We start from the raw sequence: 26,125 nt of genomic DNA on the forward strand, positions 1-26,125 counted from the left end.
ACTGCGCTCCAGGCCAGGGTGGGGGTGCGGGGTGGGCGCGCGTGCGCTCGGGCGGGGCTGCGCACCGAGGGCGGCTGCCGAGCGCCCGCTCGCTCTAGCCTTGCGCAGCCCAGCTCCCGCGGCCCACGCCGCTGCAGCTCCAGCTATTTATAGGCCTCCACTGCGGAGCCCAAGGTGGGACGGTGAGGTGCGGGCGAGCTGAGGCACCTGGAAGCGGAGCGCCGGGGTATCCAGAGCGACCGGGGGTTCTGCCCTGGTGGTGGTGGGGAGCGCGGTGGCCAGTGCCTGAAGGGCCTGCGATTGCCCCGGGTAGCCCGCGGGCAGGAGGTAGGGGGTCCAAGTGTGGGACGGTGGAGGCGGGGCCAGTGTCTAAGTGATGTGGTGGCCCCCTTTGATAGAGTGGCGGGTGGGATCAGTCCTCTGACGGCCCTGGTTGACAGCATGAGGGGCTCAGAGTTTGGGTGACTGAGTGCAGGAAGAGGGAGGGCAGGGGTTAATGTCTTGGTGACAGATGGAAGGGGGGCAAGCTGGAGGCAGGGGTGCGGGTGGGGCCTGGAACATTATGGGGTGTGGGCATCCGTGTCCAGGAGCCGGGAGATGGCATGGGGTCAATGTCTGGTGAAGGTGGGGGCAAGTGTGCAGGGTCACCCCCTCCTTCAGGTGTGACCCCCTTCTGCCCTCTCCTCCACCCCCCCCCCCAGGAGGCCATGTCCGGTGAGGAGCAGGAGGCTCGGGTCCTGGCTGAGGATGGCTCCAGTGGTGGTAGCGGCGGCAGTAGCTCACCCAGTCCCGGGGACACCTTGCCCTGGAACTTGGGGAAGACACAGCGCAGCCGGAGGAGTGGAAGCGGGTCTGGAGGCAACGGGAGTGTGTTGGACCCAGCCGAGCGGGCCGTCATCCGCATCGCAGGTGAGGCTTCGGCACCTTATTTTTGTCGCCAGCTGACTATCGAGTTGACCCCTGCTGCACCTCCTGTGCAGGTGTCAGCCCTCGGGGTGAAAGGGTGGCCTGAAGGTGCTCTGTGGTCTGGGAGGACCTCTCCTGCCCCAGGTGAGTGCGCGCCGCACAGCGCCACCTGCTGGCCCCTCCTACCCAGCCATACAAAGCAGAGGCCCAGTTTCCAGCCAAGGGCCGCCATGGGTGGGTAGTTCTGTGGCTCCCTCTTGGGAAGGTGTGTGGCAGCCTGTAGGAGCAGAACACAGAGGCCACCTGGTCAGCAGAAGCCAGAGTTGGCCATTGTGGCGGTGAGCTAGGAAAGAAAGGGTCCAGGGGAAGGCCTCTGTTCAGCGTGTTGGGGGCACCAGCTACAGCTGGAATCATGGTGGGTGGGGATCCTAGTGGTAAGGGGGTGGAGCTGGGGGCCAGAGGAGCTTTGGGTGGTGCCTGGGCAGTGCCTCCAGCAGTCTCCTGGTGCCCCACCCCAGCGAGTCATGGGGACCAGTGACCTGCTGGTCACACAGGGCTATATGGAGCTAGGCTGTCTTTTACCCATGTGAGAGTGGCCCTGGACAGCCACACCTAGGCATTCAGCACCTGCCTGGCAGAGTCTCAGCAGGCTCAGAGGAGTGGTCTTCTGATTCTGCTGCCCCAAGCTGAGCTGTAACCCCCACCCCCAAGGGAAGGTCTCTGCTCAGAGCTATCAATCTTTCTGATCACCTGGCATGTGGCAGTTAGGGTTAGCATGTTCCTGAAAGGAGGTGTTCATCATCACTGGGAAATGGGGGCATTTCCAATCTGACAGTGAAGAAACAGCTATTTATCTAGCTACTTATTTTTAATATTCCAGTTAATGGAAAACTGATTTATTTTTGTCTTTTTTTTCCCTCTTGTTCTTACCAGGACTTCAGTGCTGCAAGCCTACATTTTTCTTTCTTTTTTTCAGATAGAAGGACAGAGACAGAAAGACACCACAGCACCAAATCTTCCTTCAGTGTGGTGCCCTGCACCCCCCCATAGGTCCTGCTTGTAATAAAGCAAGTGCACTATCCAAGTTAGCTACCTTGCCAGCACTTCCTGTCTTTTTTTTTTTTTCCTTTATCTATTTTTCATTTAAAAAAGAGCTTTGTGGGGCCAGGTGGTGGTGCACTTGGTTGAGTGCACATGCTACAATGTGCAAGGACCTGGGTTGGAACCCCCAAGCCCCAACTGCAGGGGGGAAAGCTTTGAAAATGGTGAAGCATTGTTGCAGGTCTCTGTCCCTCTTCCTCTCAATTTCTTGCTGTCTCTATCCAATAAATAAAAGATAATAGAAAAGATTTATTTTTTTAATATGGAGAGAGAGGAAAGAGGGAGGGAGAGAGAACCAAAGTATCACTCTGGCATATACGATGGCCGGACTTAAACGCAGGACCTTGTGTTCCAGAGTTCACTACTTTATCTACTGCACCACTTCCGGGCTTGCCTGTCTTTCTTTTTTAGCCAAGCACCTTTTCTTCTGCAAATGGTCTGTTTCGGTCCTTATGTGTCAAGTTAAGCGTGTGTGCTGTAGAGCACTTTTTCCATGGAAGATCCCAACCTAGGTCAATGTCAGAGTCAGGATTCCTAGTTGTGGTGGGAGGGAGAGGTGGCCAGGTGAGGTCACCAGAGAGGAGCTGGACTGGCGCGAGCAGCAGGCTGTCACAGCTCGCTGGGGCGCCCGGCCCCCTCGTTGGGCCCCGCCTCCGCCCCGCCCGTGGGGCATCCTGGGTGCGGGGGCGGGGCACGGGTAGTTCTTTAAGTGGCGCGCGGCTGCGAGGACACAGTGGCCGCAGGGGGCAGGAGGCCGGCTGTGCATAGCAGTGCCCGGCTCCCGTGCGCCCGCCCTCACGCCCGCCTGTATGGCCGCCCCGCCGCAGCCGGACGAGCAGGACTTCATCCAGGCCTATGAAGAGGTGCTGGAGAAGTACAAAGGTATGCACCGCCGCCAACCTGCGGTTAGGCAGGTCTGGCAGGTCACCCGCCCGGCCTTGCCTTCTGGCCTCTGACATTGCTTCTCCCGCGGCAGGCCTAGCCATGCAGCCTCCCTGGACCACCGCAAGCGGCGGGGGAGGTGCGGGGGAGGTGCGGGCGCGCCCAGCTGAGCCCCCGCAGTCATGTCCTTAATAGGACATCTCTGCGCCAGTGGGTGGGGTGGCCACGTGCAGGCGGGGGCTGGGGCCAATGTCTCAAGCCCATGGTCAGCAGACACATGGAGCAAGGCTGAGCTGTCCCTGTCCCTCCGCTGTGTGCCACCCCCGTGGGGTGGGGCGGAGATGCCTGCTGCCTGGCAGTTGGTGGCATATTTAAAGACTATCCTCACCTTCCTGAAGTGGCCCTCCCAGGCAGGGATTCCCGGTTTGGGTGGGGGCTGGGCAGCCCAGTCACCCTCCCCCCCTTACCCTGAGGAGGCATCCACTCTGCTGCCCAGCCCTGGCCAGACCTGGCTTCATACCCTGAGGCCCCGCTGTGTTAGCCACCTGTTGTCCAGCTGCCTGTGGCCTGGAGTTTGGGCAAGCTAAACTCCACCCCCCAGAGGCCAGAGGCCAGAGGCCAGAGGCCATGAAGTGAGCCTCAGAGTGAAACACCCAGAGATTTGTAGAGGTTCTTGGGGCCCCAGGCAAACCTGTCACCTGCTGGTTCCAGTCACACCAGCTAGTTTCCTGGCTCAGCCCCCAAGGGCAGCTCAGGGAGAGGTGCCTGGAGTTGGGCTGCTCTGCCACTGCCTTGGTCAGGCAGGGAGCTTCAGGTCTTTCTCCAGGCTTGTGGGTTGCCACACTCCTGGCTAGTGCTGTGGACCTCTGTTTGCCTCTGTGACCCATTCACCTGGGTAAGGCAGACAGTTCGCTAAGAGTGGGCTCCCACAGCAAGTACAACACCCAGGTCACAGGTATTCTTTGGAGCTGAGGAAAGAAGCATGACATGGGCACTATGTCTAAAGCAGAGTTCCCAACACAGAGTGCTTGCTTTCAGGGTCTACCACCATCCTACTGAGTTGTAAGGCTGCACTTGGTTCCAGGGCCTGTCCCAGGTCAGGCTGGGGTATCCTTGACTAGGATGCTGTGTTCCCTGGGTTCCCTGGAGTGGGACCTTCCTGCCAGGTCCTAGGGGGTCCCAGTGTCTCTTTCCCTCTTGGTGACCCTGGAGGCTGGGTTTGGCATGGGGCAGTGGGCTTGGTGATGAGGTCAGGACAGCAGTTACGTACTTGGTTCCTGCCTGAGGGACCAGGAACCTGCATGAAGGGCCAGACCTGGTGCAGAACCCCATAAGGACACTGGCTGGAGGGCTGGAGCTTGGCGCTCTGTTCAGGCCAGAGTCAAGGAGGGAAAGCTTCTCCAGCTCCTCAGTTCATGGGATGAGTGAGGGGCCTGCCTGGCACCTGTGACTCAGCTGTTACTATCAGCAAGCCCCAGGCCTAGAGGAGGTGGGCAAGGCTTAGCCAGGCTCCGTGGACCTGTTGGACACTGGAAGCCCTGGTCCATCCCAGTCTTGGAGGAGGGCATCATTGAAAGAGATCCTGGCACCTGGTGGTACCAGTGGCATACCTAGGGGCTCTGCCCCTAGGCCCAGCCTAGCCCTCATATTCAGTCCTGGTCCCTCATGGCTCCTAGAAGGTTGCTGGCTTCTGCTTCCTGCTTCTTCCTCTCAGGCACTCACTAGTGACCCTTCCTCCCAGGCCACGCCCCTCAAGCCCTGCGCCTCATTCCAGTCTTTCCCCTGGAAATCCCCATCCTGCTGCACTTTCCTTCCCCCTCCTCCTGCCTCTACCCAGGCAGTTCTTGGGGGCTGAGGCCTGGACCTGTGGTGGGGGAAGCTCTGGGTGCCCCCATAGTGGGGCTGGAGGCTGAGGGCTCAGCCCCATTGTAGCAGTGTTCCCAGCCCCAGGCCCCCAGATCCTGGTCTGCAGCCATTCACAGAGGCTGGACCTCTGCCATGTCTGGGGACCCTAGGACAGCCTGTGGTGGGTAGGTACAAAGGTGTGGATGTGGGGAGAGGTGAGGCAAGGTGGATGAGCAAGACTCTAGGGTTGAAGAAGGAGTCACCTGAGCCCTCCAAATTTTGCCGTGTACATAGGGCCAGAGGTCTACATGTGGGAACAGGTCATGGAGTGTAGGGCAAGGAAAAAGCCAGCCTGAGGCCTGGACAGCTGGGATAGACACTTCAAAGTTGTCCTGTCACTGTCCACATGGGTCAGGGTGGGGCTTGGGGGAAGGAGCTGCTGGCAGTGGAGGGTAATGTGTGTGAGATGGGAGTGCTGAGTGGGGTGGGAGCTTGCAGTGGCTACCAGGCAGGGTGCAAGAGGGAGGCTTGAGGAGTGTTCCCAAGGCCTGCACCCTCCTCAAGACTCAGTGGGAGGGCTCCTCACACCTCCCTGGAGCCAGCTTGTGTCACTGTGCCTGGCCCCCTCCTCATGTGCCCCCTTTCTGGTGGTGGATTCTGCACTTGGTTATCTGGGTCTCAGGCAGCCTTTGTAGGATGTGCGGGTGAGTGGCGATGCTGTGCGCTATGGTGGGCAGACTGCCAGCTGACTCCCATTACCAAGAGTTTTGGGAGAGACCTTTCGTTCATGTTGACTGGACAAATGTGCTCAACAAAATGCTCAATGTGCTCAAAAAAAATCCTGGACCACAAAAAGCTAAGTCAGTCATTATGGACAGAGGGACAGAAAAATGGTGGCACAATGGGTAAGGTTTATTTTCTTGGTCATATATGCTATCAAGGCTTCACTGCTGTGGCATAACTTTTTCAGATAGGCAAACAGAGACAAAGAGGGAGAGAGAGTGGAAGAGACCACAGCACTGAAGCTTCCTTAAGTGAGGTGGGGGCAGGGCTGGAACCTGTATAGTGCACATTGGGCAAAGCTGCACACTACCCAAGTGAATTATTTCACTGACCCAGGTCTTGGACTGTTAAGCATGAGGTCCTGAGTTTGACCCGTGGCATTGCATGTGCCACAATGATGCTATAGATTTTCCCCTACCCCCACCCTCCAATAAAAAATAAACAGAGGATCTAGTGGGGGTTGTATTGTTATGTGGAAAACTGAGAGATGTTCTGCATGTACAAACTATTGTATTCATTGTCAACTGTAAAAAAATAATCCCCCAATAAAGAAATTAAAAAATAAAATGAATTAAAGGGGCCAGACAGTGGTACACCCAGTTGAGCACACAGTACCATGCACAAGGACAGAGGTCTGAACCGCTGTTCCACACTTGTAGGGGGAAGCTTTAGGAGTGGTGAGGCAGTGCTGCAGTGAGAGAGAGATCTTCCTCTTTATCTCCCTCTCCCCTCTCAATTTCTCTTTGTCCTGTAAAAATAAATAAAAATAAAGGAATCGGGGGCTGGGAGGTAGTGCAGTGGGTTAAGTGCACATGGTGCAAAGCTCAAGGACTAGCATAAGAATCTTGGTTTGAGCCAAGATTCTTATGCTCCCCACCTGCAGGGGAGTCGCTTCACAGGCGGTGAAGCAGGTCTGCAGGTGTCTATCTTTCTCTCCCCCTCTCTGCTTTCCCTTCCTCTCTCGATTTCTCTCTGTCTTATCTAACAACAACAATAAGCAATAAGGACAACAAAAGGGAAAAAATACCCTCCAGGAGCAGTGGATTCTCCAGTGGATGCAGACACCGAGCCCCAGCAATAACCCTGGAGGCAAATAATAATAATGATAAATCTAAAAAAATAAAGGAACCACAAAATAATTAATTTCTTCATTAAAATGAAGAAAAATGGAGGCCAGGTGGTGGCACAGTCAGTTGAGTGCACATGTTACTGTGTGTGAAGACCTGGGTTCAATCCCCGAGTCCTCCCCTGGAAGGAGGAAGCTTCATGAGTAGTAAAGCAGTGCTGAGGTGTCTTTCTGTTTCTCTCCCTCTATTTATTTTAATATTTTATTTTTATTTATTTATTTAAAGATTTTATTTATTTATGAGAAAGACAGGAGGAGAGAGAAAGAACCAGACATCACTCTGGCACATATGCTGCTGGGGATCAAACTTGGGACTTCATGCTTGAGAGTCCAAAGCTTTATCACTGCGCCACTTCCCGGACCACTTTTAATATTTTATTTATTAATGAGAGGGATAGGAGGAGAGAGAAAGTACTAGACATGAGTCTGGTACATGTGCTACTGGGGAATCGAACTCAGGACCTCATGCTTGAGAGTCTAACATTTTATCCATTGTGCCACCTCCCAGACCACATCTCTCGATCTATCTCTATATATACATACATATAGCCCCCCTTTCTCTATTGATTTCTTTCTGTCTCTATTCAGATAAATGGGTGAATAAATAAAATGTCAAAAAAGAAAAGTTTTAATAAATTTTTTGTTTTATTTTTTTATTCATATCTTTATTTATTTGTTTATTATTGGATAGAGAGAAATTAGGAGGGGAGGAGGAAGTAGAGAGGGAGAGAGGCAGAAAGACACCTGCAGTCCTGCTTCGCCACTCGTGAAGCTTTCCCTCTGCAGGTGGGGACCAGAGGGTTGAACCCGGGTCCTTGCGCACAGTAATGTGTGCACTCAGGCAAGTGCACTACCACCTCATCCCAATCAAAAACATTTTTAAGTGAAGAAAATGATTAAAGTCACATCTCAAGCCTCTTAATTTACTGGCTAGTGTGCTGTGTGTACGTGTGTGTCTGTGTACATGACACTGAACCCAGTGGCTTTGAGCACGTTGTGAAGCTATCCAGCACTTTTACATCACCCAGCCCTTGGCCAGCACTGATCTCCTTCCAGTCTCCCTGGCTTGGCCTGTTCTGGACATTTTGTTTAAGTAAAGTCAGGCACATGTGTGTCTGGCTTTGTCACATCTCCTTGTGTTGGAAGGCTTATTCATATCCCAGCAGGTGCCAGGAGCTCATTCCTCTTCCTGACAGATGGAGGCTCCAGGTCCAGGACATAGCAGGCTTAGTTAGCTGTTACTGGCTGGGGTTTGTGGACTATTTCCCCTTCGTAGCTGTTGGAAGCAATGCTGCCATGCACTCTTGGGCATGACTCGGTGGCACACATTTCCATTTGTCTTGGGTGGATACCTAGGGGTGGGATTGCTGGCCAGTGTATGAAGTCTAGATTTAAAAAAAAATTTATTTATTTTTCCTGTTGTTGCCCTTGTTGTCTTTTTATTATTGTTGTAGTTATTATTGTTGTTGTTATTGATGTTGTCGTTGTTGGATAGGACAGAGAAATGGAGAGAGGAGGGGAAGACAGAGAGGGGGAGAGAAAGATAGACACCTGTAGACCTGCTTCACCACCTGTGAAGTGACTCCCCTGCACTTGGGGAGCCGGAGGCTTGAACCAGGATCCTTTTGCTGGTCATTGCGCTTTGTGCCATGTGTGCTTAAACTGCTGCACTACCGCCTGATTCTCTGAAGTCTAGATTTAACTCTTTGAAGACCTGCCAGGTCATCTTCCACCCCGTGAGTGGCTCTCCCACATCCTTGCATCCTCAGCAACACTTATCTTTCTAATTGTAGACACCAATCCAAGAGGGTGTGAAGTAGGCTCTCTGTGTGGGTTTGACTTGAATTCCCTAATGGCTGGTGATGCTGAGCACATTTCTGTGGGCTTTTTGTCCATGTGTGTGCCTTCTCTGTAGGCATGTCTGCTCAGACCCCCTGTCCATTCACTTATGCATGTTGAATCCGGGAAGTCAACCCAGTAGCCTCCCAGGTCTGTGTATTTATTTATTGCCATGAGGGGTTATCAGTGGGATTTGGTACCTGCACTATTAATCCACTGCCATGTGGCCATTTTTTTCCATCTCTTCCTTTTTCCCATAGAGACAGAGAGAAATGGGGGGGGGGGTCAAAAAGGAGAGAGAAAGACACCTGTAGACTTGCTTTACTGCTTGTGAAACTTCCCTCTGCAGGTGGGGACCAGGGGCATAAACCTGGTTTCTTGTGCATGGTAATGTCTATCAGGTGCACTATCACCCAGCCCCTGAGTCTGCATTTTTGTTCTAGGGGCTGGGGGGCGGGGTAAGGGAGGGAATGGGAGACCACAACATCATTCTACCATCCATGGACCTGTTTGGGATATAGTCAGATGGGAGGTGCAGGGTGTGTGGGGGTGAGGAGGGTGTGGGCAGTGATACAGAAGCCAAGCTGTCCCCAGAGGCTCGCCTTGGCAGAAAATCATCTGAAGGGAGGCTGGGTCCATCCATCTGCGGGTACTGCTGGGTGCTGGGTGACCACTCACATTGGGGATGGTAAAGGGAAGGCAGTGGAATTGATCCCTTGTTTTCAAGGACCTTGTGGTCAGAAGGTAGGGAGATTTCCCCATATACAGCCTTCTGACCCCAGTAAAGTAGGGTAATGGTGCCCCCAGACTCCATTTCCTCAGCGAGGCCTGAGGACAGTGGGCAACAGGAGACTGGGTTGGGGGTGCCTTAGAGGGTAGGGAAGATGCAGTGGAGCCAGGTACCCAGATCCACCTCGGTGTCCAGCCAAAGGAAGTGCCCAGAAGTAGGTGCACAGCAGACAGGGCAGTGAAGGGCTGAGAAAGTAGTAATGTGGGTGCCAGGTTGGGCCCTTTTGGTGAATCTGGGGACCCAGGAGAGGAGAGTGTATGGGCTTGGTCACCTGGTGGTGGGCTGTGAAGGGCCAAGTGGGGGGGGGGGGCGAGGATCAGGAGCTCTGTCTCAGTTAACATGAGGAAGCTGCACATCAGTCATTTTATTGCAAGTCTGTATTGTTAAAAAGATTGTTTTGTGGCTCCAGGGCCTTGAGCTTGCATAATTCTATTACTGCCAGATGATTTTTTTCATTTAAAATATGACCAATACTTATAAATGTTTTTCGTATATATTTGTCTATAAGTATATGGATACACACACATACACCATAACACTGCTCCATCATGTGGAACTTCTCCTCATGTCACAGGGCTCAAACCTGGGGCTTTGAGTATGGCAAGGTATGTGCCCTATCCTACTGACTCCTGGTCTGGAAGGTACACATTCAGAAGATTCCAGGGTTGGAGAGATAGCATAGTGATTATGGAAAATGAGTTTCATGCCTGAGGCTTTGAGTTCCAGATTAGGTTCTCTACATCATGATAATCTAAAGCTGAACAATACTCTGGTAAGAAAGATAGAAGGAAAAAAAGAGAGAAATAAATAATTAAAGAAAGAAAGAGGAAGAAGAGGAGGAGAACAATGGGGATGACTAGGATGGTGACAACTGTGACTCTTCCAGGCATTCCAGACAGACCACTGCAGGACCTGCCCCTCCCCCTCCTCTCCTTGGGGAGCTTGAATCATGATTTAGATGTAGCAGAATCATCCTAGTGGAGTGGCCAGCTCTGGACATGGACACCCCCCTAATGACTCAAGACAAAGGGCCCCTAGTGCCAAGAAGGGGATGGAGGGTGCTCTGTTGCTCACTGGGACTCCTAGGATGGGGCAGCTACTGGGCAAGAATGCCCCAGAGAATGTCTGCTGCATCCATTTATGCCACTCCTTCTGGTGGCTGCCAGCAGGTCTTGGCTCATGGCTACAGTGCTCCAATTTGCTTCTATCTCAGACACAGCCTTCTCCCTGTGTCTCTTTTGATTCTTGTAAGGATGCTTGCCCCTCAGTAGTCTATTGAAATCTCATTTATAGAGTCTTTATTACACCTACAAAGTCTTTTTTTTCCTTTTTTTTTTTCACAAGCAAGTTAGCGGTCCTGGGGTCCAGGGGATTTGGATGTGAACATAACTTTGGGGGGGTTGCCATTCAGTTCTTTTTAGTTTGTCCTCTGGCCCCTTAAAAATTTGTGTCATGTGCAAAATGCGTTCTCTCCATCCCCACATCTTCAAAGTCTTAACCTACTACAGCACCAACTCTGATTTCAAAATCTCATCAACTTTGGGCTCTGGAAAACAGCATAGTGCTTACATATAAGACTTGCATGCTTGAGACCCCAGTGATCCCAGGTTCAATTTCAGCACTGTTTTATGCTAAAGCTATCTCTCCCCACCCCACCCTCCCATGTGTCTCTCTTTCATTAAAATAAAGTAAATCTTAAAGAAGTGGAGCTTGTCAGTTCAGAAGTTCCAAGCCTCATGCAGATAGTCTATATCAGGCATGGGTGAACTTCCAGGTATGGCCTATTCTGGGGTAATTCCTTTCCATCTGGGGACTCCTGAAATGAGTAAACAAGTTTCAAGCTGACCAGATAGTTCAAGTGGATAGTGTGCTGCTTTGCCACAAGTGCCATCCAGGTTTGAACCTGCCCCCTGCACTGGAGGAAGCCTCTGTGCTACGGTGTGTGTGTGTGTGTGTGTGTCCCACCATGTATATCTGCCTATTTCTTTAGTATTTTTAAAGATTCATTTATTTATGAATTTATGCTATCTCCTGAGCTGCTGTCTTCCCTTCTATCTGAAAAAGTTCATCTGTGGGGGTTGGGCGGTAGTGCAGTGGGTTAAGCGCACATGGCACAAAGCGTAAGGACCGGCGTAAGGATCCCAGTTTAAGCCCCTGGCTCCCCACAAGCAGTGAAGCAGGTCTGCAGGTGTCTTTCTCTACCTCTCTGTTGTCCCCTCCTCTCTCCATTTCTCTCTGTCCTATCCAATAACAAGGACATCAACAACAACAACAATAATAATAACCACAATAATGATGAAAAAAACAATAAGGGCAACAAAAGGGGAAAAAATAGCCTCCAGGAGCAGTGGATTTGTAGTGCAGGCACTGAGCCCCAGCAATAACCCTGGTGGCCAAAAAAAAGTTCAGCTGGAGCAGTAACATCCCAAACAAACAAAACCCAAAAGAAAGTTGATTACTTCTCAGATACAGTGTAGACCAAACTAGTATGGAATAATACTATAGGGCAGACTGGTGTCACACTTGGTTGAGTATACATGTTACCATGTGCAAGGACCCAGGTTCAAGCCTCTGATCCCCACCTGAAGGGGAAGCCTCAGGAGTGGTGAAGCAGGGCTGCAGGCATCTTTCTCCCTATCTTCCCCTCCCGTCTCAATTTCTTTCTGTCCTCTCAAATATAAGAAACAAATAAAGTCTAAAAACTTAATAATAAAAGAACAACACCTTTATCCCCACAGAAAGAAAGACATTGTTTTAAATAAGGGAGATACTCAGGCCCAAGCAAGTTGGAACCCAGCAGAGCAAACCACATAAGGTTTGAAGCAAACCACATCAGGTTTGGTAACTCTCCCACCCCTTTCATCATGGGCTTCAGTGGCTTCTGCCCCTCGCCCCAGGCTGTGCCCTTGGAGAACACCTTTCCCCTTACTAAAAGGGGAGCATGTGTCTGGGGCCAAGTTGCTTGAGTTCTACTTCCTGTCTGGACAGGAAGCCCCTTCGTCCCTCCTGTTCCTTCCCAGCTGCCTGCTGGTGCAGCATCTGGGAGACCTGTGCTCCTAACTCTGCTACATCACCAACCTTCCCTGGAGCCCCCTCTCTGTCTCCAGTACTTGCTGAGACGGCAGGTGAGCCAGCCCTTCCCTCACTTCTCCCCAGATGCCTCTCTCCATGCCTGCTCTTCTGCAAGCCCAGCAGGCTGTGGATGTCCCAGTTCTTCAGTTCTGTTCCTGTTCACTTAACAGTTTCTTCCATGGTTGCATTTCTATGAGTAAGAGGAATAATAATAATAATTAATAATAATTATAGTTATTATTATTATTATACCAGACCACTGCTCAGCTCTGGCTTATGGTGGTACCAGAGATTGAATCTGGGACCTCAGAGCCTCAGGCTCATGCGCAGCTTTTATGCATAGCCATTATGATGTCTTCCTGGGACTCTGGAATTAAGTCTCTGGTTAACTTTTGAAGTTTATCACTTATAAGCTCTGCCTTGACCACCCTACTCCCTCCCCCACATCCCTCCCCCCACCACAGAAGAGCTCAGTCCAACAAAGTTCTCTGCCATTTTTATTTAATTTTTAAAAAGTATATTTAACAAGATGTCTTTACTTTTTTTTTTTTTAATGAAAGAGAGAAGAATAGAGAGAACCACACCATCACTCTGGCATATGTGCTGTCAGGAAATGTACTTGGGACTTCATGCTTGAGGATCCTATGCTTAATTCATTGCACTCTCTGGCTACACTTTGCCTTTATTTATTTCTTCATTTAATATTTATTTCTTTATTTTCCCTTTTGTTGCCCTTGTTTTTTATTGTTGTTGTAGTTATTGTTGTTGTCGTTGTTAGATAGAACAGAGAGAAATGGAGAGAGGAGGGGAAGACAGAGGGGGAGAGACCTGCTTCACCACCTGTGAAGCAACTCCTGCAGGTGGGAAACCGGGGACTTGAACCGGGATCCTTACACCAGTACTTGCACTTTGTGCCACATGCACTTAACCCTCTGGCTACTGCCCAACTCCCACTTTGCCATTTTTATAAGGGTTTACTTTCCTCCAGTGTCCAGAGACATGACACTCATTCTCTTCTAGGTCCTCACCAGGAGCATCACTAATGTCCAAGCTTTAACCAACACTTCTTTTTTTTTTTTAAGATTTTTTATTTATTTATGAGAAAGATAGGAGAAGAGAGAGAGAAAGAACCAGACATCACTCTGGTACATGTGCTGCCGGGGACCCAACTCAGGACCTTGTGCTTGAGAGTACAATGCTTTATCCACTGTGTCACCTCCCGGACCAGTAACCAACAGTTCTTTAAGGCAGCCTTTCTGACAGTCTTCTTGTCATTGACCTTTCTCCAGAGCCAACAGTACGATTGAGTTGTTACAGTGGCTCTTTACTGCTGGTAACAGAATCTGTAGTAGTTGCTTGTGTTAGTCATCACAAAGGAACATAAACAGCCAACCTAAGACAATAGAACCATCTCCCTAGCCTTTTTTTTTTCTTTAATTCTGTAATTTTTTGAGAGAAGGAGAGACACCAAAACACTGTTCTTCCATCCATGGAGTTTCCCCTGGTGTTCCCATGGTGTTTTCCTGTGGTGCTGGGGCTCAAATCTAGGGCCTCACATATTGTAAGGAAGGTAATTCTATCCCCCAAGCCACCTCCCTGTCCCTCCTGCACAGTATTTTATAGTATAATTTGATTTTTTTAATATTGTAAGACCTCTCCCATCAATACTAGGGCTTTACCACTATGTGGTGACTTTTTTTAGATAGGGACAAAGAGGCAGGGGGAGACAGTGAGAGAGACCACAGCACTGAAGCTTCACCCAGTGTGGTAGGAGCTGAACTCAAATCTGGGTCATATATATGGCAGAGAAGTTTACTATCTTTTATTGTTTATTTGTTTTTCTTTTTATTGCCACCAGGATTATTGCTGGGTCTCAGTGCCAGCACTATGAAACCACTGATCCCAACAGCCATTCCCCCGACCCTTTCATTTTTTATTAGATAGGACAAAAATAAATTGAGAATGAAGGGAGAAGCAGAGAGAAGACACCTTGCAGACCTGCTGTTCTGCTTGAGAGACCAACGTTTTATCCACTGCACCACCTCCCGGACCAGACCTGCTATTCTGTCCATGAATCTTTACCCCCTACAGAACAGGAGTTTGAACCTGGGTCCTTGAGCACGGCAATGTGTGCACTCAACCTACTGCTCCACTATCAGGCCTGAGCAGTGCATTGTCTAAATGAGCAATTTTGCTCCTCCTACTTCCCATTTCTTATAATATTGAGACTTAATGCTATGAAACATTTTAGACACACATAGCTACTTTTTACTTACAGTGTAGACATCTTTCTGTGATGTTAATTTATGATGCAGTATTCCATTTTATGGAAGCCATATGTTTACACTAATCTCCTCTCATAGAATGCTAATTTTTTTTCTTGTTTTCTGATGTCAGAAATTGTACTCATGAGGAGCTCATTAGCTTGACTGTTGTGTGAGGTTACAACTATTGTGAGAAATGGGTTTTCTGTGGCTCAGTGAGTAGAGAGCAGGACTTGGCATGTCGGAGGCCCTGGGTTTGGTTCCTGAAACTGTCTCTTCTGGAGTGGTGCTAGCATGCCTCCCCTACCACACGCACCTTCTCATTTAGTAAATAAAATTCTGAAGGGCCAGGGAGATATATCACAGTGGTTTGTGCAACAGATTTTCATGCATGAGGCTCCAGGTTCAATCCCCAGCACCACCATAAAAAAGAAAAAAAAAAAAAAGAACCAAGGTTATTAACTTTGAGACTAGGGTTAACAGCTCAACTGGTAGAGCATGCCTGAAGTTTCTGAAGTTTCTGGTTCAATCCCTGGCATCACGTACCAGAGTGGTGCTCTGACTTCTCTCTTTGCCTCTCATGAAACTCTGTTTCTCTCATATGTAAAAAACAAAAAAAATCTTTAAAAAAATCTTAATTTCCCCCCTTTTTTTGCTAGAGGGCAAGAAATAGGGAGAGACACTTACAATACTGCTTCACCACTCATGAAGCTTCCCTGCTGAAGGCAGGAACAGGGGGGTTTGAACCTAAGTCCTTGTATGTGGTAATGTGTGGTCTACCTGGTAAATCACTTCTCCATCTCTAAAATATTTCTTTAAAAAATAATTTCTGGGGGAGTTGGGCAGTAGTGCAGCAGGGTAAGCCCACGTGGCGTGAAGCGCAAGGACTGGCATAAGGATCCCGGTTCAAGCCCCTGGCTCCCCAAGTGGTGAAGCAGGTCTGCAAGTATCTATCTTTCTCTCCTCCTCTCTGTCTTCCCCTCTTCTTTTCATTTCTCTCTGTCCTATCCAACAATGACAACAATAATAACTACAACAATATAATAACAAGGGAAACAAAGGGAATAAGTAAATAAATATTAAAAAAATAATTTCTGGGTCAAATCAGTAGCATGCAAAAATCCATATTTACCAATTCTAAGATACCACTGTTCTTTTCTCAGATTGGCAGAAATTCCCACACCCAGATTCCTAGATCATATTGGGGATAAGTGAATGCTGATTAAATACCTGAGACGGGGGTATGCCTTAGGCATTCAAGGGTCAGAATGGTGTGTGTGTGTGTGTGTGTGTGTGTGTGTGTGTATGTGTGTGATGTCACTTTACATATTGGAAGGAGGAAAACCCAGAGCCTTATTTGATTTTCCATGAAGGTATTTTGGAGGAATAAACAGGAAACCACTGTGATTTCCAAACTGGGGGGGTTGTGGGGGGGCAGTAGGGAGATGACAAACTCAGAGCAGAGAGAGGTTTTCCTGTAGCTTTAGTTTCAATCAGAGGGCAGTGAAATAGGCTGCTTGGATAGTGAGCTACTTCTCCATGCACACAATCCAGGTTCAAGCCCAGCCCCCTACTGCACTGAAGGACATTTTAGTGCTGTGATCTTTTTCTGCCTCTATTAAACAAACAAACAAACAAACCAGGCAAACATTTTCTCTCTTTTTTTATTTCCTGGTACTGGGATCTAATTCATGCATAATTCCACTGCTCCTGGGCTAGTTTTTCATTTTACTGGTTGCTTCAGGTAGAGAGGCAGAGATAGAGACTATAAGAGCACCACAATGCTTGTCAACCATCTGAGGAGCTTCTCCCAGTGCCATATTGCTCCTGTTGCTGTCAGGGCTCAAATGTGACACCACAGAGCTAGCTCAAGTGTGGTTTTGGGGTTCACCCACCAGGTGAGCTATCTCCTGGGCCAGGAAGAACTTTTCTATTCAAACCTAACTTTTTTCCTCACTGTTCCTGTGCCCTTTTAAAAAAAATATTTATTTCCCTTTTGTTGTCCTTGTTGTTTTTTTACTGTTGTAGTTATTATTGTTGTTGTTATTGATATCATCGTTGTTAGGACAGAGAGAAATGGAGGGAGGAGGGGAAGAGAAAGATAGACACCTGCAAACCTGCAAACCTGTGAACCGGGATCCTTATGCCAGTCCTTGCACTTCGAGCCACATGCCCTTAACCCGCTGGCTACCACCCAGACTCCCTCCTGTGACTTTTTTTTTTAGAAAGTGAGAGAGATAGGGAAGGAGAGACAGAGAGAGAGAGAGAGAGATCTGCAGCCCTACTCCACTACTAATGAAATTTCTTCCCTGCAGATGGAGACCAGGGGCTTGAACCTAGGTCCTTGTGTATAGTAAAAATGTGCTGTACCCATTGAGTCATTATCTGGCCCCTCAAATCTAATTTTAAGACAGTTTTGAAGTTGTTTGCTACATATTGCAGTGCTTGAGAGGGCTCATTGCTAGCCCGTGAGCCACAGCAGTCTGACTGAATGGTGACTTCACAGGGGCAGTGATTAACAGAGTCCTTCTCAGGGTCAGATCTGCATGGCAACCACAACACCAGTTAATTCTGTGTCTGTGATGGGAGACCTCCAAATCTGGGAAGATGCGTCTAACTGGGGACCAGAGCTTTCTACACTAAGACATTTTTTGAGCTTAGGTTTCTTTTTATTTACTTATTATTTATTTAAAGATTTAAAATTTAAAAAAATATTTATTCATTTTTCCTTTTTTGTTGCCCTTGTTTTATTGTTGTCATTATTATTATTGTTGTTTTTATTGATGTTGTCATTGTTGGATAGGACAGAGAAATGGAGAGAGGAGGAGAAGACAGAGAGGGGGAGAAAAAGACAGACACCTGAAGACCTGCTTCACTGCTTGTGAAGCAACTCCTTTGCAGGTGGGCAGCCAGAGGCTTGAACCTGGATCCTTATACTGGTCCTTGTGCCTTACACCACCTGTGCTTAACCGCTGTGCTACCGCCCGACTCCCTTATTTAAAGATTTTTTTTTTGCTCAAAGTCAATCTGGCAGTGAACATTAAAACTTTTTAAAAATCTTCATTTTATTCTTATTTTATTTTTTATATTTTATTTGTTTATTATCAGATAGAGATAGAGATTGAGAGGGAGGGAGGGAGGGAGAGAGAGAGAAAGAGAGACCTGCAGTCCTGCTTCACCACTTGTGAAACTTCCCCCCTACAGATGGGGACCAGGGTCTTGAACCTGGGTCCTTGTGCACTATAATGTGTGTGCTCAACCAGGTGCGTGGTGCCACCACCTGCCCCCAGAATCTTCATTTTATTTTAATGAAAGGTACAGAGAGAAAGATAGATAGATAGATAGATAGATAGATAGATAGATAGATAGACAGACAGATAGATAGATAGATAGAGGGTTGGGGTGTATAGCATAATGGTTATGCAAAGAGACTCTCATTCCTGAGGCTCTGAGGTCCCAGCATCAGTCCCTTGGACACCATTAAAAAAAAAAAAAAAAAAGATAGACCAGAGCACCGCTCAGTTCTACAGCTTATGGTAGTGCTGGGGACTGAACCTGGAACCTCAGAGCCTTAGGCATGAGTTTTTTTTGTTTTGTTTTGTTTTGTTTGTTTTTTCTTTTCTTTTTTTCCAGAGCACTGCTCAACTCTGGTTTATGCTGGTATAGGGGATTGAACCTGAGACCTTGGAGCCTCAGGCATGAGAGTCTGTTTGCATAACTTTTTCTTTTGCATAGCCATTATATTGTCTCTCCAGCCCTATTTAAAGATTTTCTTAAACTTTATTTTATTTGATAAGGCAGAGAGAAATTGTGAGGGAAAGGGATGGTGGTGGTGGGAGGGGAGAGAGGTAGGTGGAGGGGCAGACATCTGGATGCTTGGGGGGGAGGGTTTCAGGTGAGCTCTGAGATCTAGAGAAAAGTTTTGCCTTAGGTTGGTTCCTGCGGGGAAAGCTGTTTTCATAGAGCTCCTGGGATGCCCAGGATAGCAAGAATTCTTCCAGCCTCTCCTTTCCCCGCCTTTCCTGTGTGACACTTGCATGCCCTATTTCCTCAGCCGGAGGGAATGATATCTCTATGCTTAGGGCCTGGGTTGTGGTCCTTCCTTCATGCTGCAGGGAGTAAGTTGGCCTGGGAGAGTGACAATGGCATACTGGTGTGTGTGTGTGTGTGTGTGTGTGTGTGTGTGTGTGTGTGTGTGTGTCTTTCCAGAAGACAGACAGACAGACAGACAGACAGAAGTGAGAAAGGAGCTTGGGCCCTACCATAGCCCCAGGTAGCTGTTCTGCTCCAGTTCATGCTGGGTTGAAGGGGGCTTCCCAGAGGGAGCCAGGTCTCCCCCAGCTGCCTTTGTTTCTGGATGGAGCCCTGGCTGTGACCCCTGAGCTTCCCCTGCAGGGGCATGCCTATCTTGGGGTTCAGTGGGCCTCCATCTCTTCCAGATTATTATGGGGCCCTCATATAGAAGGGTCTGCTGCTGGGGCTACAGCTGTCCTTAGCTCCCCATAGGATCACCTGCATCATTTGTGAGCTACAGAGCCTGCAGCCTGGGGCATGGAGGACATGTTTGAAGTTGGGGCTCAGCAGGAAGCACTGAACTGAGGGATGGCAGGGATGAGGAGCTGGGGCCCCCCTGAAGTGTGAGTGACAGTACGTGAGGGCCAGCCACAGTTTCATGTGACTTGTTCCTGGGGGTGTTTTGTCTCAGAGTCTGGGACTATGAAGGACAAAGGAGAGGGTGCTGGTGGTAGAACTGAGGCTGGACTCCGGCTGGGATGTGAGCTGCCTCCAGGAACTTTCAGGAAGCTTTGAAGGCACATGACCTTGCCCAGGATTTCAGTCCCTGCCTTAGGTGACCTGAGCCAGAACCCCCACTTCCTGGCCTCTTGGGGAGCCTGCATGGAAGGCTGAGGGTGGGGTGGGGGGAGCGAGACCTCATTCTCCCCTCTGTGCTGGCTAATCTGCCTAGCCTATAGCTGCACCTTGATCCCCATCTGTGGGCAGCCTGGGGAGCCCCCATGCACAGCCCAGACACAGCCTGAATCCTTCTCCAGCTATTCTCTTATTTCTGGGGTCATTGCAGGTACTGGCCAGCTGGGGTCTGTCTCAGCTACCCCTTCCTCTGGGAAGCCTGCTAAGGGAAGGAGCCAAGGACAAGGATGTCCTGTGTTCTTTTTTTTTTTTTTTTTTTTTCTGTTAGCTAGGGAGATGGCATAGTGGTTTTTCAAAAGACATTCCTGCCTGTGGCTCCAAGTCCCCTGTTTCTTTTTTTTTCATTCAGATTTTTTTTATTGGGGAATTAATGTTTTACATTCAACAGTAAGTACAATAATTTGTACATGCATAACATTCCCCAGTTTCCCATATAACAATACAACCCCCACTAGGTCCTCTGAATCCTTCTTGGACCTGTATTCTCCCCACCCACCCACCCACCCACCCCAGAGTCACCCCAGAGTCTTTTACTTTGGTGCGATACACCAATTCCATTCTACTTGTTCGACTTGTGTTTTCTTTTCTGATCTTGTTTTTCAACTTCTGCCTGAGAGTGAGATCATCCCATATTCATCCTTCTGTTTCTGACTTATTTCACTCAACATGATTTTTTCAAGGTCCATTCAAGATCGGCTGAAAACGGTGAAGTCGCCATTTTTTACAGCTGAGTAGTATTCCATTGTGTATATCTACCACAACTTGCTCAGCCACTCATCTGTTGTTGGACACCTGGGTTGCTTCCAGGTGTTGGCTATTACAAATTGTGCTGCCAAGAGCATATGTGTACACAGATATTTTTGGATGGATATGTTGGGTTCCTTAGGATATATCCCCAGGAGAGGAATTGCAGGATCATAGGGTAGGTCCATTTGTAGCCTTCTGAGAGTTCTCCAGACTGTTCTCCACAGAGGTTGGACCAATCGACATTCCCACCAGCAGTGTAGGAGGGTTCCTTTGACTCCACACCCTCTCCTGTGTTCTATTAAGCCCTCCCATGGGCTTTGTGGCAAAGCCCCAGGTTTTGAGTAGAGCAGGAACACTGAGGGGGGGCTCTTTATTGCACCTCCTGCCACCACTGTCCTGGGTGCTTTGAATATGGCTATAGGTGACCACAGTGGCCACTGGGTGTTTAAGGGCACTCTTTCTCTGAATGGTCATCCAAGTGGTTTTAAAATGTTTGTGGGGAAAAAGAGCAGGAACAGCTATTCTCATATAATGACATGATAGACTTTAAAATAGATAAGATTAAAAAAGACAGGAATGGACACTACTTAATGCTCAGAGGATCAGTCAATCAAGAGGACTTAACAATTATTAATATCTATGCACCCAATGAGAAGCCATCTAAATACATCAAACTTCTACTGAAAGAGCTACAGCAATATATTAACAGTAACACAATCATAGTAGGGGACTTCAACACCACACTCTCTCAACTTGACAGATCATCCAGGAAGAAAATCAGTAAAGACATAACGGAGCTAAATGAAGAGATAGATAAACTAGAACTATTGGACATTTTCAGAGTCATTCATCCCAAGAAACTGGAATACACATTTTACTCAAATCCACATGGATCATTCTCAAGGATAGACCATATGTTTGGCCACAAAGACAGCATCAGCCAATTCAAGAGCACTGAAATCATCCCAAGCATCTTCTCAGACCACAGTGGAATTAAACTAACACTTAACAATCAACAAAAGATTAGTAACAGTGCCAAAATGTGGAAGCTCAACAGTACACTTCTTAACAACTTCTGGGTCAAAGAGGAAATCAAGGAAGAAATCAACATGTTTCGAGAGTTCAATGAAAATGAAGACACAAGCTATCAAAATATTTGGGACACAGCTAAAGCAGTCCTAAGAGGGAAGTTCATAGCTATACAAGCACACATTAGGAAACAAGAAAAGGCACAAATAAACAGCCTGATTGCACATCTTAAAGACCTAGAAGAAGAACAACAAAGGAATCCTAAAGCAACCAGAAGGACAGAAATTACTAAAGTTAGGGCAGAAATAAATAACATTGAGAATAGGAAAACCATACAAAAGATCAATGAAAGTAAATGTTGGTTCTTCGAAAGAGTAAACAAAATCGACAAGCCTTTAGCCAGACTCACAAAACAAAAAAGGGAGAAGACCCAAATAAATCGGATAATAAATGAAAGAGGAGATATCACAACAGACACTGCAGAAATTCAACATATCATGCGAGGCTTCTATGAACAACTATATGCCACCAAGCTAGAGAACCTGGAAGAAATGAATGATTTCCTAGATACGTACCAACTTCCAAAACTAAGTAAAGAGGAAGTGGATAACATGAACAGGCCCATCACAGCTAATGAAATTGAAACAGTTATCAAAAATCTCCCCAAAAATAAAAGTCCTGGACCAGATGGTTTTACAAATGAATTCTACAAAACTTTCAAAGAAGAACTAATACCTCTACTTTTAAAAGTCTTCCAGAAGATTGAAGACACTGGAATACTCCCTGCCAGCTTCTATGAAGCCAACATCACCCTGATACCAAAAGCAGACAGGGACACAACCAAAAAAGAAAACTACAGACCAATATCTCTGATGAACATAAATGTGAAAATATTGAACAAAATTCTAGCCAACCAGATACAGCAGTATATCAAAAAGATTGTTCATCATGACCAAGTGGGGTTTATCCCAGGCATGCAAGGTTGGTTTAATATACGTAAATCAATCAATGTGATCCACCACATCAACAAAAGCAAGACCAAAAACCACATGGTCATATCAATAGATGCAGAGAAAGCCTTTGACAAAATACAACATCCCTTTATGATCAAAACACTACAAAAAATGGGAATAGATGGAAAATTCCTGAAGATAGTGGAGTCTATATATAGCAAACCTACAGCCAACATCATACTCAATGGTGAAAAACTGGAAGCATTTCCCCTCAGATCAGGTACTAGACAGGGCTGCCCACTATCACCATTACTATTCAACATAGTGTTGGAAGTTCTTGCCATAGCAATCAGGCAGGAGCAAGGAATTAAAGGCATACAGATTGGAAGAGAAGAAGTCAAACTCTCCTTATTTGCAGATGACATGATAGTATACATGGAAAAACCTAAGGAATCCAGCAAGAAGCTTTTGGAAATCATCAGGCAATACAGTAATGTGTCAGGCTATAAAATTAACATTCAAAAGTCAGTGGCATTCCTCTATGCAAACACTAAGTTAGAAGAAATTGAAATCCAGAAATCAGTTCCTTTTTCTATAGCAACAAAAACAATAAAATATCTAGGAGTAAACCTAACCAAAGTAGTGAAAGACTTTTATACTGAAAATTATGAATCACTACTCAAAGAAATTGAAAAAGACACAAAGAAGTGGAAAGATATTCCATGTTCATGGGTTGGAAGAATTAACATCATCAAAATGAATATATTACCCAGAGCCATCTACAAATTTAATGCTATCCCCATCAAGATCCCAAGCACATTTTTAGGAGAATAGAAAAAATGCTACAAATGTTTATCTGGAACCAGAAAAGACCTAGAATTGCCAAAACAATCTTGAGAAAAAAGAACAGAACCGGAGGCATCACACTCCCAGATCTCAAACTGTATTATAGGGCCATTGTCATCAAAACTGCTTGGTACTGGAACATGAACAGACACACTGACCAGTGGAATAGAATTGAGAGCCCAGAAATGAGGCCCCACACCCATGGACATCTAATCTTTGACAAAGGGGCCCAGACTATTACATGGGGAAAGCAGAGTCTCTTCAACAAATGGTGTTGGAAACAATGGGTTGAAACATGCAGAAGGATGAAACTGAATCACTGTATTTCACCAAATACAAAAGTAAATTCCAAGTGGATCAAGGACTTGGATGTTAGACCACAAACTATCAGATACTCAGAGGAAAATATTGGCAGAACTTTTTTCCGCATAAATTTTAAAGACATTTTCAATGAAACGAATCCAATTACAAGGAAGACTAAGGCAAGTATAAACCTATGGGACTACATCAAATTAAAAAGCTTCTTCACAGCAAAAGAAACCACTACCCAAATCAAGAGACCCCTCACAGAATGGGAGAAGATCTTTACATGCCATACATCAGATAAGAGTTTAATAACCAATATATATAAAGAGCTTGCCAAACTCAACAACAAGACAACAAATAACCCCATCCAAAAATGGGGGGAGGACTTGGACAGAATATTCACCACAGAAGAGATCCAAAAGGCCGAGAAACACATGAAAAAATGCTCCAAGTCTCTGATTGTCAGAGAAATGCAAATAAAGACAACAATGAGATATCACTTCACTCCTGTGAGAATGTCATACATCAGAAAAGGTAACAGCAGCAAATGCTGGAAAGGGTGTGGGGTCAAAGGAACCCTCCTGCACTGCTGGTGGGAATGTAAATTGGTCCAACCTCTGTGGAGAACAGTCTGGAGAACTCTCAGAAGGCTAGAAATGGACCTACCGTATGACCCTGCAATTCCTCTCCTGGGGATATATCCTAAGGAACCCAACACATCCATCCAAAAAGATCTGTGTACACATATATTCTTGGCAGCACAATTTGTAATAGCCAAAACCTGGAAGCAACCCAGGTGTCCAACAACAGATGAGTGGCTGAGCAAGTTGTGGTATATATACACAATGGAATACTACTCAGCTGTAAAAAATGGTGACTTCATCGTTTTCAGCCGATCTTGGATGGACCTTGAAAAAATCATGTTGAGTGAAATAAGTCAGAAACAGAAGGATGAATATGGGATGATCTCACTCTCAGGCCAAAGTTGAAAAACAAGATTAGAAAAGAAAACACAAGTCGAACCTGAAATGGAATTGGAGATTACACCAAAGTAAAAGACTCTGGGGTGGGTGGGTGGGTGGGGAGAATACAGGTCCATGAAAGATGATGAATGACATAGTGGGGGTTGTATTGTTAAATGGGAATCTGAGGAATGTTATGCATGTACAAACTATTGTATTTACTGTTGAATGTAAAACATTAATTCCCCAATAAAGAAAAAAAAAATTAAAAAAAATGTTTGTGGGGAGTCGGGCAATAGCGCAGCGGGTTAAGCGCAGGTGGCGCGAAGCGCAAGGACCAGCGTAAGGATCCTGGTTCGAGCCTCTGGCTCCCCACCTATGGGGGGGCACTTCATAAGTAGTGAAGCAGGTCTGTAGGTGTCTATCTTTCTCTCCCGCTCTCTGTCTTCTCCTCCTCTCTCCATTTCTCTCTGTCGTATCCAATAATGATGACATCAATAACAATAACTACAACAATAAAAAACAAGGTAACAAAAGGGAAAATAAATAAATATAATAAAATAAAACATAAAAAAATGTTTGTAAAGGGGGTTGGGAGATGGTTTACCTGGTGGAACAGAGATTTTATTTTGTGTGAGGACATGAGTTTTGGTCCTTGGCCGCCACATGGAACATCATGCGATCTTCAGCGTGATGAAGTGGTACTATGGTATCTCTCCTCTGTTTCTTACTCTCTTATTTTGACAAGGGGGGAAAAAGAGTCCCTCAGAGGGGGAGATAACATAGTAGTTATGCAAAAAAGACTGTCATGGCTGAGGCGCTGAGGTCCCTGGTTCAACCCCTAGCACCATCATAAGCCGGAGCTCAGCAATACTCTGGGAAAAAAAAAAAAAAAAATCACCCAGAGTGGCAGAATCTTGCATCCAAAGGAAAGCCCTATGGCAAAAATAAAATAAAATAGTTAACAAAGACTTTAAAACCACCCAGTTGTGCCTGACCACTTTGCTTGTGTTGTGCTTTCCCATTCACTTTAGCTCAAAAGTTTAATCTTTAAAAGGCTTCTGCTCTATCATTGTAAGATGAAACCCTAGGGAAACCCAAGGAGATTGGGAATAAAGAATTCCAACCAAAAAAAAAAAAAAAGGATGATCTTACATATTCAATTATATAGTTTTATTTTATTTATTTTTTTTAGGTATAGATAGATAAGACACAGAGAGAGAGTAAGGGAGAGAAGAGACAGACAACAGTGTTGAAACTTCCTTTAGTGCAGTGAGAGCCTGTCAGTTATATGCTGTTCTAAAGATAAACCAGTCAGATTTTTAAAAAATAGTTTTATTTTATTTATTATTGGATAGATACAGAGAGAAATTGAGGGGGAGGGGAAGGGGAAGATAGAGAGGAAGACAGAGAGAGAGAGAGCCCTTGCTTCACCACTTCTGAAGCTTTCCCCCTGCAAGTGGGGACCAGGGGACCTTTTGCACTGTAATGTGCAAGCTTAACCAGGTGCGCCACTGCCTGGCCCCTAGATGTGTTTGTTAAGATATCTGTCTATGGAACAGAGAGCTAGCTCACCAGGTTGAGTATGGGCCTTGCCATGCACATTGCCCAAGTGTGCACCTTGACACCACATGCCTTGACATGCCATGGCAGTGGGAGTCCGTCTCTGTCTTGTCTCTGAGTGAAAAAGTGGCCTAGGAGCAGTGAGTCCTCAGCTCAGCAAACGGAACAAAAACTCCACTATC

The 26,125-nt window shown here is 46.9% G+C and overlaps 1 protein-coding gene across 5 annotated transcripts in view; it reads left to right on the forward strand.

Annotated features, from left to right (window-relative positions):
• The first annotated feature begins 96 nt into the window (after positions 1-96).
• The window catches only part of PLEC (plectin), a 67,069-nt gene continuing 41,040 nt past the window's right edge, over positions 97-26,125 (forward strand). For 3 of the 5 annotated variants that reach the window (XM_060197674.1, XM_060197687.1, XM_060197756.1), the window contains exons 1-2: positions 192-327; positions 702-909. In XM_060197674.1, the coding sequence (XP_060053657.1) occupies positions 708-909 (202 nt within the window). In that variant the 5' untranslated portion in view covers positions 192-327; positions 702-707. Of the gene's footprint in view, positions 328-701; positions 910-2,625; positions 2,890-26,125 lie in introns of those variants that run through there. The other 2 variants (XM_060197679.1, XM_060197721.1) reach the window with 2 other exon arrangements.

This window comes from Erinaceus europaeus, chromosome 1 (assembly GCF_950295315.1).
Source record: "Erinaceus europaeus chromosome 1, mEriEur2.1, whole genome shotgun sequence".
Classification (NCBI taxonomy): Eukaryota; Metazoa; Chordata; class Mammalia; order Eulipotyphla; family Erinaceidae; genus Erinaceus; species Erinaceus europaeus.